The 16,639-nt window shown below is 38.9% G+C and overlaps 1 protein-coding gene across 1 annotated transcript in view; it reads right to left on the bottom strand.

Moving 5' to 3' along the window:
- Positions 1–16,639, bottom strand: part of FMN2 (formin 2) — a 219,322-nt gene that overhangs the window by 50,614 nt on the left and 152,069 nt on the right. The window contains exon 15 of the mRNA XM_026649606.1: positions 10,218–10,310. Within this exon, the coding sequence (XP_026505391.1) occupies positions 10,218–10,310 (93 nt within the window). The remainder of the gene's footprint in view (positions 1–10,217; positions 10,311–16,639) is intronic.

Raw genomic sequence — 16,639 nt, forward strand, 5'->3', positions numbered from 1 at the left:
GCTCTATCCAGACAGATGGATGAAGCAGAACACAGAATTTCTGAAGTGGAAGATACTTTCAAAGAGAACAAATTACAGATTATGAAGAACAATAATATCATCAAGACTTTAAGACCAAGCTAACTGATCTAGAAAGCTGCTTGCAACAATATAACATGAGGATTGCAGGTGTCCCTGAGGGAACAGAGAATGGTAAACCTTCTGAATTTGTCCCTAAACAGGTAACTAAGTTGTTGGATCTGCCAGTAGATTTTTGTTTTGATAACGATCACGCACACCAGGCCCTTGCCCTAAAGCCAGCTCCAGGAGGTAGGCCTAGAGGATAGATTGTGAAATTGCTGAAGTTTACTACTAAGGAGCTTATTTTGCAGAAATCTAGAATCCAGCAATTAAAATACAGTTCTTTCATGATTATGCCCATGATGTGGTTGCAATGAGGGCAGCTGTTAACCAAGCAAAAAAATCTGCCCAGGAAGATGGACTTGGAGTTTTTTATTAAATGCCCAGCAAAATTTGATAATATGAATGGCGAGAAGAAAGTATCATTTAGTTCATGTCAGAAGGAGGAAAAAAATACCTCAAAAGTCTGCAAACTTCTCCCTCGCAAGAGAAGATATTTGTGGAATGATTCAATCATATGGAATTTATGTATTGCTCTCTGAGATCTGATATGGCTGCTCTGCACAAGTTAATGAGCACTAGTTGATAATGGTACGTTAGTTCCCTTTTTTTCTCTCTCTCTCTTTCATTGGGGTTAAAAGATTAAAGGATTATTATAAATTTACTTCCACTTCCCTTAACTCATAGGAAAGGTAAAGTAAAATCTATCATTTGATTAGTACTTTTATATATAATAAATAAATAATTGCTTTATTAGATTGTGCTTCCTTATGGACTAATGTATGAAGGTTCTATTGGTAATAGGTGATTATTAATACATTTGGGCTCCTCTCAAGAGATTAAATTAATTGCAGTAAATCAGAACTCTTAGGCATTAACAAATATGCCCACAAAGGCCTTTCCTCAAATTGGGACTTTCAATGGTAATACTCTTATATGAAACATGTAGGAATACTGATTCCCAAAAATATTCAGGAGATCTCTAAGATAAATACTGGACCTATTATTGCCCAAGTGTCTAATGATTTGGGGAAATGGAGTTAATTAACCTCAGTTTGTGGGGTAAAATTAATATACTGAAAATGAATATCCTTCCCAGAATTGTGTATGCCGTGAGGAGGTATCCCTATTTCTATTCCTCAAACTTATTATAGAAAATTGAATAATATTTTCAGAATGTTCCTTTGGGGCATAGGTAAGAAGCCTAGACTGGCTTAGAGGGAGCTGTAACTTGTTCAATCTCTGGGAGGATATGTTTTGTTTTCCCAACTTGGAAAATTTTCACATCTCCTTTTTGCTGAGCCAGGCATCTTTGTGACTACTAGATTTGACCACACACCTTGGATTCAGATTCAATGAGAATTAGTATACCCTCTCCCTCTTTCAAGCATTATAGAATCAAAGTACTATAGATTTGATGGTTCCAGAGCTCCCACAATAACGTCTGTGAGGGAAGTGTAGTCAAACTTGTCTAGAAAGTTCTGCTTCCATCCATTCTTTCCTGTAGAGGCAAACCTATGGAGCAATCCTATCCTTAAAATTAGTGGTAACACTTCATGTGGAGGGATTGTGGGGACAGAGCAATTATGACTGCGTCACAGCTAATTTAAATCATTTGTAGATCTTCAGCAACAATTTGTCTTACCCTTCTCTGGAGCATGGGAATATCTCCAGTTAAAGCATTTACTTTTGAATGTATTTGGTCCAGATGCATTAGGAGCTCCAGAACCTCCAGAGCTTTTCTTATGGCTAACCTCACAGCTAATGAACAACTGGATTCCAAACAAAGGGAATGCCTGAAAAATTCAAGGCAATTTGGGCTGACTTTTTAGAGCTCTATGATTAACGTAGACCCTGAAGATAATATGTTGCTTCCACTCCCATCCCTTTATCCTAACCCTTTTTATTTACTTTGTGTATTATGATGAATCTGGGATTTTGGTATAACTGTTATATTTGGAAAAAAGTAATGAAAAATTATAAATAAGTACAAAGAGAATGGTGCAGAGACCATTTCTAAATAACAAAAGGAACAAAATAAAGATTATACAACATGGAATAAAAAGTGAAAATTAAATGAACAGCTGAATACAGAAAAGGCAGTGACAACTGTGTACTATATTGAATACTCTTAATTTCTTATTTCTCTTATTATTCCTGCAGCAATTTCATTTTTGATCAATATAAAGTATGTGATGGTATTAAAAAAACCAAAAACCTGTAACTGTATACTGCCAACAATTGACTGCACAAAAGGACACTCCCCAGTGACTATCACAATAAGGTGCAAAGCCTAGCAATAGTCCTACGCAATAACCAAAGCTATCCTTAAAGACATAACCCCCTTTTTCAATCCACCTCAGGAAAAAGCCTGGGTAAACAGATGGTCTTTTCATCACATTCCGAAGGATAGCCTCTAGCTCTGTCATCTGAACAGAGTGGATTCCAGTGTCAAAGGCCTACCAATGTAAATGTTAGGTCTTCATCCTAAAACGTATACACTCAGGGACTATTATTGGGGAGGTGGTAGCCATGTGATATATTGTGCTAAACCTGAAGCTTTCACCATCTCATCTGCACTCTGCCCACTATCCCCATTCACTGCCACTAGTTTTAACATCCTAAGTCTGGGAGCAGCTTCAAAAAGGCTAGTGGTCTCAACCATGTGAGAGCTCTGTTCTGCTAGGCACTGTACAAACATGTAGTAAAAGACACTTCCTAAGACAAACCATACATTCTTAGGTATAGAGATGGTACTGTAAGTAGTTTACATTGGTTTTAATTCCTCTTTCCAAGACCTACATGGAAGGACGGATGTTAACTTAAAGATACCTGGCTCTTTTCTGTAGAAGGGTGACAGATGGGGGCACGCGCGCACACACACACACACACACACTTTTTTTTCCTTTTAATACAATCCCAAAGATTTCTGAAATAGCTTTCCATTAATATAGGCAAGAAAAACAAAATATCTGATGGTGCAGAGTGGCATAGAAAGGGTTCATTTGCACACCTTTTGATGACCTGTATAAACTCTCTTGTCACTTATTTTTTTTGTCACTTATGAGCACTGAGCTTTTTCAAACACATGCCCATAAAACCATTTTTTATCTGACCACACCATGCAGAGATACACATCCTTAGTGGCATAAATGTAATCTATGCATACTGGGTGGGTAAGTGAGTTCCTGTGCCGTGGCTGCAGAGAACTGAAGCCACCATTGCAATGCATTGGCTTTCTCATGGGTTCTGAAACAAGGCAAATTCATTTAAGCAGTCTTAGCGATACACATGAAATTGAATGTGCAACAAGATGACTATGTAGTAATGCAAACCAACTGAGGTGTAGACATCTGAGGTAAAAGACAAGTTGATGCAATACAGATGTATTTGTTAGTATTACCACATCTAAATGTCTGAGATATAAAACAAATGATGACTTTCATCATTTAAAACAGACAGAACACTAATAACAAACTGTAAAACAATTAATGAAATTCACATGTTCCCTCCCCCCCCCCAGTGTTAAGCATTCTGTTTTCTTATGCTACTTATTCTGTGTTGCCTGTTCTTCACATTCCTCTCAAGTGAAATTTTCAAAAATGGGAAGTTTGCAGGTTTTATTTTTTTTCTTTCAATAAAGAGCATATTGGGAACAGTCCTGTCTCAGTAGCTTTGCTTATACTAACAGTTCCCTAACTCTGCCCATTTAGCCTTGCTTTGCTTCTCCACTTTGGGAGGTGCCCAGGAAAAAAACCTAAAGACTTCACTGTTGCATATACGAAGTATAATATTAGTCTTTTATGGTACACTGATACAACCTACATATCTTTTCTGTCCTCTGTGTAGTATAGCAGACTCTCAGGCCGACTTTGTAAGGGACTAGAGATACTGCAGTTCTGGGGAAAAAAGCTGATCTTTTCTATAGCATGTGAGGTCTCTGACTACTACAGGGACAGTGAATGGAGTAGAGTGGGGCGTCCCTCCCAGAGTGGAGTGTCCCTCCCAGAGTGGAGTGATCGATGGGGGACTAATCTTTCAAGTGGGTGACATGTGGAGGGAATGTGAGTGAAATGCTGTGGTCTCCTCTGGCCCTCACCACTTGGGGAAAGTCTGCTTTTCAGTATCTAATTACTAGGTAGGTTCACAATTTATAGGCCAGAACAGAGTTGTATTTTGGATAGCTGAGATTCGTAGCCCAGAATTCAAAGTTACATGAAAGACTGAGGATGGCAATAGGGAGGCAGAGATAAGATTAATGTTGGAAACTTATGTCATTATTACTAATATTACCTTTTCAGAACATTTACAGCATTTAATTTATTTTCATTTTTAAACTCTTATAATGTTTAAGGAATGGTGTTTAAAATTAATAGATATTCATAGACATATACTCATACAACCCCTTCACTACCTTAATGAAGTTTTTTGGCCTGGGAATTTTTAAAGAACAAAACAGTTTTATTTCTGTATATTCCTAACATTATTTTAAGTCCTGTTTTCTTGAAAGGATTAGTTTAGAAAATTTTGGAAAATAACAAAGAATCATGTTACCCTATATATTAAAAAGATACATTTAAAGAACATTAAGTTGCAAGTCAAGCAATCAGAAGGTAAAAAATACCAGAATTAAATTTGTGTGGGTATGTGTATTATGAGACGGTCTCTCTTAACATCATGTAGGAAGTCTGTGGCAGAGTCAGGAACAGAGCCCAGATCTCTTGGGATCCAGTCCACTGCCTTAACCACAAAGGAACATTCTTGTCCTTCTTACAAACCTCTGCCTCATTCACTATCCATCATTTGCACTGAAAGAAGCAGGGGTCCTGCAGAACAGACATCATGTAATTAAGGACTTTATCATAATTCATATACTCAGGGAAGGGCAAGTTAAGATTTCATGAAAAACCTTAATTCTGACATTTCCTAACCTGAGGAGGTCACTTTGCAAACTTTACATCCTTTATACATAGTTTTGGTATGCAATTTCCTAGATTAAAAAAAATACATAAATCCTCAAATCAATAGAGCAAATTTTATCATGTGAAACCATACTGACCCACATGTGGGTCATCAGCAGGATTTAAACCCAAAGGCTTTAAATCCACAGCACAGATGTCTACTGCTTGACCTGTTAGAGTAATTGACAGTAGTAGCAGGCTATTATCTTCTAAGTATACCAGCCACTAGAGAGGTAAATGTGACACACTTTGCTAATGGCTTACACAACTGTTTTCTAGATAGCAGTGGAACATTGGGAATCAGGATTCCTGATTTCTATTCCTGGCACTGGAAGGAAGTGGTTATAGATAGCATAACCAAGCATATACATTTGGCATATTTTATCGTTCAAGACAATGAGACTGTGGATTGAGTCTGCAACATTAGAGATAGGGTGACATTTCCAGTTGTACCTGAAATGACCTTGTGTAACCACGCTGTAAAATCAGTGGTATGATATTCACCTGCCTTCTAAGGTAGGAATATGGGGCCTTCCTCAATAATAAGTGCAGTGATGGGCACATAATTTCGCATACCAGTACATGAGGGAGCTGAGATTAGAATGCACGGTCTCTTTCTGGGTCCCAATGCAGCACTACTTCCCAAAGTGGCAGTTGCTGCTGCCACATCCTTCACGGAGTCTGTGGGGCCAGGAAGCATGCTCAGTGCAGATGGAATGTTCAGCAACTGTAGTAGCAAGCCTCTAAAAGCTTCCCTTGACTGCAAAGTTAACTCGTATTACAACTTGACTGTTGCACCTAACTCAAGTTCCATCTACTAAGAAAAACCCTTAACTCAAGTTGGCTGTGCCATTAGGGGGCATAAGCTAAAGCTTGAGTGAGCACAACTCATCAGCTGCTAACATGACCACTCTGCAGTGTGGATGTAGGCTAGCTCCATTAGTACTACATTGTCTTTCCACAATTCCACCTGTGTGCCCAGAAAAGACAGATAAACTCTCCCACTGGGAAAGAATTCATAGAGCTTACTTCAGTGCAAAGAACCATCAGATATGCCCACAGAAACCTTAGTGTCACGCGAGTGAGCACAATGCCAGTACGAAAACAACAGCTTGACTGTTGTTCTGCAGTGTGGATACTCACTCTCTCAAGTTAGGCTAACTTGAAAGAAGTAGTTCACATATAGAAAACTTGAGTTAACTCTGCCATGTAAACATACCATAAAAGTCTTTACCAAGCATGTGCAAATGGCAATTTTCAGACACTTACAATTTGGCTAAATCTGGATACTTTTTAATGGGGACAGCAAAAGGTACCTGTCTAATACCAGGATCACCCACCTGCCAAATTTCATATTCCTGTTCCAAATCATGCAAGTGCTAGAGCTCTTTAAAGAAACCTTCAAAAAAATGTAACTTTTGGAAAATGACTAACAAACTATTTTTATTGTATACTTTATACTAATTATTCCATAATCTCTTCCTTGGAAGCAGCTAATTTGCTTTTACTGAAACCTTTTCGGGGGAAAAAACCTCTGGAAGAGAAAATTTCAGCATAAATGGTTCAAGTTTAGCAAAGCAACATGCAATTTAAAACAGATACCTCAGAGGTTGGCTGATTCTTTAAGTAGTGTTAGACCTAACCCTACCTGTGAATAATCAGCTGCCTCAGCAGATACTTTGAGGCCAGGGACTGGACTATAGCTTGAAGATCACCTGGTCCTACGATTAGCTTAGCTGAAGAGGGAGCTGTAAAGAGTAACGCCCTGCAGGAGATGTTTGGGAGGGGAAAGAACCCAGTTATGACTCTGAGGCAGATGGCCTGTAGAGTGTAATTCTGCAGGGAGTAGATTAGGAAGGAGAGAGAAGCCTTGTAGGCTCATCTTGACTCCTCATCAGGTAATCTGTGGAGCATAATCCTGCAGGGAGTAGATAGGCTCTTGCAGAAGACTCCAGATTAGAGGGGACAGGACACGACATGTTGAACTTGTATTAAATAATGTTATTTTGAAGAAATAAAACTAAAGCACCGCAGAAAAGGAACTGGAATCCTGTGGCAGGAGAGGGTTCTTTGTGCATGGGCTGGTGAGTTAACCATATAGCTTTCAAGGTGATTATAACAAAAGTATTAGGAAACTGTAACCAAGTGCATCATTTCCAGGTCCATTGATAACATATTAGCTGACATGCATATGAATTGATTCTTCCTCCTAAGGTGGGTGTAATGATCCATTTAAAAAGTAAGCCTGACAGGATTCTAAGCCCCAATCTTTTCTGATTTTACTTTACAAGTTTACTCACTATTTTTTAATTTTTACATATAAAATTCAACCTGACCAGTTGCAATATTTTAATTAAAAATTAAACTAATACAACTGTGCTAAACCTGTAGCTGCTCCTATAAAGTTCTTCTCTAGCGCCTTACCAGAGATGTTTAACCACATGTGCCCCGCTCTCCATACCTCCTGGAAGATAGTTTCTAACTTCAACTTTCTGCCTGGCCAATGCTAGCAATAAGTATCAATTGAACATACTGTAAATGTCTGAAGTTACTTTGAACTGGTGAATCCCGTTATACAGAAAAGTTACCTGCTCTGAAAAGCATCACAAAAAAACATTCCAAGTTATTTAACCCTGTGAAAAATTATGAATTTAACTAAGTTTAAAACTTTTTTTTTGCTTTGGAGAAACTGAACTTTAAATATAAAAGAACTTAAACTTTATTTTACTTTGCCCAGAACACACATTATATAAATACATAAATCCCCCAAAGGTGCCAAAAGTTGTCCCTCTGTTTTTCTAAATGATCTTGTGTGTGCAGTCTAGCTGAAAAGACTCATCGATTATGCCTACATAAACAACAAAAGCCCTTAGAAAAAATATCTAGATCAAAAGCCTGTCAAACACTGAACAGGAAAGAGAAATCCTGTTTTAAACATGGCCTCTTTCAAGTCTGAATTCAATCCCACCAAGTAAAAACAAAGGATTTCATAATGGAAGGTATTTTAAAATTACTTTATTTTTGGAACTTAACTAAAGGATTCTTTTCTCCTATATGTTAAGCTCTATCTTTCATATAGTAATATCGTGACAGATTTCTGAAAAGTAGCCTTTGCGAGGTTTAAAGAAATGTAGACTAGTTTATTTAGAGCTCATCTATGTTCATGTCATAACCCCTACTTGTATTAATTTCCATTAGAACATGCAAATGATATTTTTAACTTTGCTGCTGTTCTGAGGTTATGGGGTTTCTTTTTCCATCAGTGATCACACAAAACTCCCACTAACTCCAAAAAGGAGTAACATCTGTACATTCTGATAGGAGACTAGACATCTAGGATCAGATTTATCAATATCTTCTTTTCCTCTCTATCCCAAAATGAATACAAGAACAGGGAGGGGGATCACTTTGAGAAAAAAAATCTGATAAGCATATAACAAAGAAAAGAGAATGATATTATTTCTCCTCCACATAATCATTCTGTGGAATTCACTGTTGCAGGAAAACAGTCTCAAAAACTGTGGAGAAATTTAAATAGGGAGCCAGGCAACTTTTATAACCATTAATAATGTTTTCATTGTCCTTTCCTAAAGGGATGAAGAAACATCATTGGAGTTTCTTCTGATTTATATTAGTATTATATTAGTATTATATTAGTATAATAAACTTCATGTTCAATTCATTGTTCTAGTTTGAAGAGGAATGCATAACACCGTTATTAGACCTTAAATTGTAGCTCCTAACACAACATCTGACAGAAAGAATCTCTACTTCATATTGACAAATGTCCTTTAATTTGTTGTTCCTTCTTCTACGTGCATAACCTTATTTGCATCTACATTAAGCTAGATGCCAAAAACAATTACCAGCTAAACACCATCATTGTGGCATCTAGTATAGAATGCAGGCCTCTTTGATTCCAAAGCACATCTTACCAATTGTTTCAGGACACAGCTAAAGACCTGTTTGGCAAGGATTTGGGGACTGATCTTTGTAATTTCAGGATCTGTTGATTTGTATTTGCTTGTCACGTGGTGTTTTGGCTATGGCCATCAATCTAAATAAGTCTGTTCAATGACATGTGAAGTCACGTGAAGGAATTGGTGCACACATGCTGAACATCACCATAAGACTACCTTGAAAATGCTATTTACCTTTGATGATCCAGTTAGGAAGCAACAATGTGAATTTAATACCTGACTAGCTCACCAGAAATAAATAAATAATGGGCATTGATCTCTAATACAATACATCAATGATAATTTCCATTTGTGATGATTAGTTAACACAGTTCTAGACTTCAGCGCTATTGACCTCTAAAAGGGATAAGCAGTAGATACTCTCACTTCTCACACAATTGTTTATCCAATCATGAGTCAATATTTTTGTCTTCTATTATGTTGTATGGTTACAGAAAGCTGGGGTGTGGACAGGAATAGCCAAATAAGTAGACAACTGGCCAGAAAAACAGCATGGCCAAGTCAACAGAGAACATTCTGACTCAGAATATTCCTTCATTGACAGTGCTGCTCTCCTCACCTACTGCAGAATCCTGACAGTGGAGCATGGGAACAGCACCACCCATCCCCTGTTATGGTGCTTCCCTCCTAGCGTTGAGACAAGATCAGCATAGATACATTTAAATTTACCACACACACCCCCAGCCCCCGCAGCATTTTCCACAAGCCTGTCCTGAGGAGTTCATTTGGATTTGCCTTTTGTGTTTGCTTAAAAAATTAGACACAAGTTTTGCAATCTGAGGAGCTGAAACAAGACCTCTGCTCTGCAGACACTGTATTTTTGGCACATGCACAACAGTCACTGCTTTGGAAATGAGTCCAGCTTTAAAAAATTTTTCAAGAAACAAAAATATTACTAGAGTTGCGAACTCATGATGAGTTCACACTCTTGAGCCAATAGCATCTGTCTTTGCTGCCACTCAAGGGGGTGACTCATTGACAGTACAACAGAGTCGTCCCACAAATCTTTTAGAACTGTGTGGCATTTGATTAAACTAACCCACATCTTTGTATGATGCCAAAATAAACTGTCTCTTTACTCCCAATGTATAAACATTGTTCCTATAACTTTCCTTTGAAATGTCTTGAAAAGGTTCAATGACGTTTCATTATTTACCTTGATTAATGAATTGCTCCATGCTGTCTTTGAAAGGCTGGATGTGCTCTTCTAGTGATACCTGATAAACTTTCCCCGCTTGTGTCTCGCATGCTGAAATTGAAATAACAGATTACTTTAGGGTGACGCATAATGGCATAGATACAAATACTGTAGTAAAAATACATTAGCTTATATTAATTTATAGCCAGCAAAACTTGCTAGGATATGATCCTTAGAAACATACTGCTTCAAATGCAAATGCTACAATAAAATCTTCCTGGAGAGCAATTTTGTTCCTGATCAAATGTTTCTGAATAAATGAACTGGTGCCCAAAGTAAGTGGTGGGTTTATAGGTGTCAGAGACCATCCTTCCTGCTACCCTCTGACTTTCAGTGGTCTGCTACCCAGGGAGTGACCAGATTTTTTGTGGGGAAACAGTTGGAACACTTATTATTTGAACAGCAAAGGATAATGAGGAAGGGGAGGGGGTTGTATTTACCTCTTTGTAAATATACTGTTACATATGCTGTATTTTATAGCATGTTCCAGCAGGTGAGCTTCATATCTTATTTATTAAATTATATTTCCCTGGATCAAAATCCTACCCTTATTTCTTGCACTTCTCTTTCTGTTTCTATGTTCAGCTCCCCTCCTCCTCCTCACTCCATTTTAAGGTCCCATTTTCTCTCTCTTTAAAATTTTCTTTTCTCTTGGTCTTCTCTTTCCTTGTCTTACTTCTTTCTACACATCATTCCCCCCCCCTCCTCTAGCCTCTTACGGTCTCCTCCTACTTCCAAAATATATTCTCCTTCTCCTTTTTCTTCTCCCAGTCCTCTACCCCCTCATCATGCATTATCTCAACCCCTCCTTCACATATGAGCTGCCTTCACTTGTTTCCTGGTGGTAGAACAGGAAAGGAAGCGGCAGAAAGAAGACTCTCGTGGGTGATGACGTCTTCCTCCAGCTTCCTGAGTCCACCCTTCAGTGGCTGCAAGCTGCAGTACACAAAATGCTTGCTCTACCTTGGGCTTGGGGGACAAGTCTGTAATTAGCTCCTCAAAGGCTTGAAATCCTATGTAAAACAGGAAGTCAACAAGGGACAAAGAAGCTTCAATCTAAAAATATTTCCAGGTAGAAGCCAGGGATATGACCCTAACTGCACAGCGCTGCAAAATATCTATATAAGTGGAGGTTGCTGGATCTGTGGGTTTCTTGTTTATAGTTGTCTGCAGGGTTTCATTGTTGAAGCGGATCGTGGTGTCCAAGAAGCTGATGCTGGTGTAGGAGTGTTCTAGAACGAATATGATGGATGGGTGGGTGGTAGTGGCTGAAGTTGTGGAAATCTATCATGGAATTTAGGTCGTCTGTCCAGAGGATGAAAATATCATAGATGTATCTCAGGTATATCATTGGTTTTGTGGTACACTTTCCCAGAAATTCTTCCTCGAGGTGGCCCATGAAGTAGACGACATATTGGGGAGCCATCCTAGTACCCTGGGCAGTTCCCATGGTTTGGACAAAGTGTTTGTTGTTGAATACAAAATTGCTTTAGGTGAGGATGATATAGATGAGTTTTGGCAATGTGTTTGTGTATAAGGGAGTGTCTGCCACTAGAATAGCAAGGATTCCAGTGGCACCTTAAAGACTAAGGGATTTATTTGGGCATAAGCTTTCGAGGGTAAAAAACCCACTTTTTCAGATGCATGGAGTGAAAATTACAGATGCAGTCATCATTATACTGCCAGTAGAATGATGACTGTGATAGAACCTGGGAATTGACAAGGTAAAATCTTACAGTAGGCTGGCTCTCCTGGTGAGGCCATATGATGGGGGAGGGATAGCTCAGTGGTTTGAGTATTGGCCTGCTAAACCCAGGGTTGTGAATTCAATCCTTGAGGGGGCCATTTAGGGATCTGGGGCAAAAATTGGGGATTGGTCCTGCTTTGAGCAGGGGGTTGGACTAGATGACCTCCTGAGGTCACTTCCAACCCTGATATTCTATGATTCTATGAATGCATTCAAACAAACTGCACTAGCTTTAATGTGACACCCTGAGGGCTCTGTCTGTACCACTTCTGAATTGTGGAGCAGTCTATGAAATTATTGTGTCATGGAAAGCCTGTGTATGTGGATCCACCCTAAGTTAGCAGCGTGGCATCATGTCTCTACCAGGCCAGAGACAATGGTAAGGGATCAGTACTCAACAACAGTCTATTTGAAGTAAAACATCTTGTGACAATAGGTTTGCTCTAGTTGGGAGAAGACACATGTACCTTGTGTGTGGAGGGAGGGGAGTTTGAAAGTAATGGAAAATTACCAAAAAGACAGAAAATAAGGTGACCCCAACCAAGAGTCTAAAAAGGGATTCACATGGGGGGACCTGGGTAGGAGAGAGCCATTTTGCAGCTGATTAATATGAGGGAGGTTGCTGCAGGGGCAGAGTAGACAAGGGGGTGGAGGACCTTGCCATGGAACACAGATGATTCCCCAAGAACTCCCAAGGGAAGGGTGAGCTAGTGAGAGACATCACGTTTAGGATTTTGTAGTGTTTTGTGTGATATATACTCTCTGGTGCTTTACATGATTAAATAAAAAAAGAGCATAAAGTTGAAAGATTATACAAAATGTATACGTGTTTGTGCTTCACAAGAACCACACGCTCCTGAGAGAGTTAAACTGTAAACCAGAAGCTTCACACCTTTAAAGTGGAGTTCTGGGAGATGGGCATTTCAAGTCCTGGGGTATCTGAAGGGTCAGTGCTGCACCCAGGGCATCTAGGATGCTGGACAACAGGTTCCAAGACTAGGAGGGCGGTGCCAGGTAGAAAGTCTGTGCCCTGAGAGTATACCATGGGGTCCTTAGTTTGGGGCAGTAGCTGGACTCTGTTCAGCTCCAGAAGCTCAACGTACCCCAGCGGATCCAGAACACAGAGGCTTGGATTCCCTTCACAGCAGTCCTAGTGGGAGCCAGGAAAAGATGATCACTAGGATCTGTGACAAATGGGTTCAAACAAACTGCCCTAGCTTTAAAATGTCATGAACCAATAGAGAGACAAGGCGGGGGTGAGAAAAGATCTTTTATTGGATCAACTGCTATTGGTGAGAGAGAGAGAGAGAGAGAGAGAGAGAGAGAGAGAAAAAAACAAGTTTCGATCTCCACAGAGCTCTTCTTCAGCTCTGTGCAGCTCAAAAGCTTGTCTCTCTCACCAAGAGAAGTTGAGCCAATAAAAGATCTTGCCTCACCCCCACCTTGTCTCTCTAATACCCTGGGACCAACACGACTACAACAACTCTGCAATGAACCAACAGAACTCAACTCTTGGGCAAAGCCAGACTTGACACTTCTTTCAGACCACTTGTATCTCTAAGTTCTATAAAAGGGGGAGAAAATCCTCTTTGGTGGTCAAAATCTACCTCATCTTTTGAGCAAAAGTACTGCTTCTGCCTAAAATCAAATCAGCATAAAACCCCCCAAACATATAATGTTACAAAAATATTACAATTCACCCTAAATAGTACCTTTAAATTAAATAGGATTATTTGTGTTACCTTATCTACAACAGAGCAGTTGTGCTATTGTTTCTAAAAGGTACTTCTATGATAAAGAGATTTACCACCATACTGTGCTTATCCAATACAAAATGAATATTTAAACTGTCATCACTCTAAACCCCTAGAGAATAGCAATCTGTTTTACAGATCCAAAAACTCATGTGTCAGAAACAATCATTGGAGGCCTAAACCACACTGCTGTCATACACAGTGCAAAAGAAAATGAAAATCCCTGGAGATCTAGATAATGTAATTCAAATTTAACAAGGCTCTAAGTGGTAATCACCCTGAATAACAATGGAATCCAGATGCCCAGCAACAAATTAAGATCTACCAAAGGTTTGGTTTTTTTTAATTAATTGAACATGAAGCCCGAAAACACACTTTGGGGGCATTTCTTTTATCATTTTCCACAACTGTAAAAATGCTCCTGATTAAAAGTACACAGAGAAATGGAAATCAAATCAAATTATTCAGTGGCAATCCACACAAATGGCATAAAGTTAGTGGGACATTGACAATTGTAAATATTCTGATTCCTTTATTTGTTTTAAAGTGTAATTGAAGATGGAGATGCGAACAGACTTAGTGAAACATCAGTAGCCCTATTCAATTAAAAAAAAGTTAAACAGGCCTTCATTGCTTGTGATGCAACTTATTTGAAAACAAATGTTACGTATCTGCTCACTCATGGGCAGGCTTATGAAACATCTACACGTGCTAAGTCAAATACAAGAATGGAATTACTACTGGATGTGATGATTTCCTAAGGTTTGGAGAATCTGCTCATTTATTTAGTGAATAAGTGTTATATTAGGTCAATTCCATGGCTAGTGAAAGCGCTGAAATGCAGCATTCGCTTCCTTTACTCCCACTTCTGCTGCGTCTTTGAGGCAAGAATGTGAACTTTGTACCTCACAAAAAGTAAACAATTGTACTCCACATGAAGCCTTCTCAGAAATGGTCTCATACATTTAATAGAAGACTGTTCACCACAAAGCTTCTCAAAATGCTTCACAAACTAATTTATGTAATCACCTCTGGAGTGGAATATGGGAGGTGTTCAATGACACTGCCTAACACCACACAAGACTTTAGGACAGGAAATGAAGATAAGTACCTTATCTAATTTAGATAGAAGAAAACTGAAGAGGGATCTTTTACATAGGTAAACTGAAAACTACAAAACACAATTAGTCAAGAAGGAGTTTGATGCCAAACACTCAAACAGTACCATGGGGCAATGGAGATTTTCCAGAAATATAGGATAACCAGCTGAAAGATCTTGCACTCTGCCACAAATTGCCATAACAGCCTAGGTAACATCACATGAGTTCAGTCTCTCTTCCCAGGCTATGGATTACTCATCATTCTCAACATTTTGAAAGGTCAAACATTTTATTCTTTTAATTCATTAGCTGCAACTCAGGATGACCTCCTGATATCTCAGTCAATTTAAGAGAAGATAAGTGTGGCTCCTCTGAGGATAAGTGCCCCTCAGAGATTGTACGCTATACCCAGGCCAATAGCCTACGGCAGTTCCCCTTCAAAGTCTTTAAGGAAATGCGCAGATACACTATCTTTTCATATTCACTTTGCTTAGGAAAAGAAAAACAGATGTAATATTGTCAGAATGAAATACTTAATCTTTCTTTCTTCACAGAACTATTTAGAGTCCTGCAACGTCTCCTATGACTTGTGAATCTTAAAAACAAAACAAAACTGCTGATTCTACAATCTGTTGTTTTATGTGAAAGGACTAAACTTTGACATTAGTGATCCTAAAAAGATTCAGAGTTCAGGTTTGATTCAGCCAAGCAGCAGAACCCTCTTGGGTGGGAAAACCGAACTGCAAGCCTGGAGAATTAATGAGATTCTGGGAATTCCCACAGTCGATAAACTTCAGGAATAAACACTTTCACTATCCTTGTACCTCCTGTTTTGCTCCAGACTAGAAAACGATAACGAAAATACTCTTAGGGCTTGATGTTATAGTGTCTCTGTGTAGCATGCATCTAAATACAAGGAAGAACTGAGTGGCAGGAAAGGGAGTTCCCGAGATGCTAATTCTGCATCAGACTGCTGCTACACTACCCCAAAGTAACTCATTCCTAGTGTCAGACATAGAACCTAAGAGAAAAGAATACTAAACTAAGAGAGGAACTTAAATGAAGCAGCACCTGGTATTAAGAGAATTGTGCTGAAATCTATGTCCACATGCCTGACATCCACCCACAACCTTTTTGTGTTGTTTTTGTTTTTTTAAATCTGTGGTCTTGTGACTAAGGGAGCAGCTGCACAGGGAGCTAGAGACTTCCTACTATTCAGCATGGTTCATAACTAGTACTTTTGCTTACAATGTGTGTTACCAAAAATGGCCTCCACTCACACTAATAATGGAACAGAACAACCTTGTGTAATGAGTCAGGTTTTGGATTATGGAGGCCTTCATCTAATAATATCAGAACCACAAAAGAGGAAGCTTGGTTCAAATTCAGTTATAAAATGGGTGATGGTTGAGGCAAACGTTCTCATTTTTGACAAGCATTCACCCCATTCCTGGCAAAAATTACCAACCATATGTAGATCCTTCAAAGACAATGGAAAAATACAGAAAAGGAAGAAAAACACATCTTACTTTGCCTGATTAGGTATAGGGGTGCTGAAAATAAAGTCCCCAAATGCAACAGCATTTAGAAACAGTGGGAGTCATGCTGATACCATTGCCTTACGAATGGCAGTATCATCACCTACCGGCCTAAAATGCGTCAGTGTCTAAAACTAACTAGTGATTCATTATTTTCTATAGAACAGGCGTAACATGTTTTTAGGGTTAGTAGTCCTCAGTCCCTCAGATCAACAAACTACTATTTAGGATCATAATCTCT

This window comes from Terrapene carolina, unplaced genomic scaffold, assembly GCF_002925995.2.
Source record: "Terrapene carolina triunguis isolate 2854851 unplaced genomic scaffold, T_m_triunguis-2.0 Scaffold85, whole genome shotgun sequence".
Taxonomy (NCBI): Eukaryota; Metazoa; Chordata; order Testudines; family Emydidae; genus Terrapene; species Terrapene triunguis.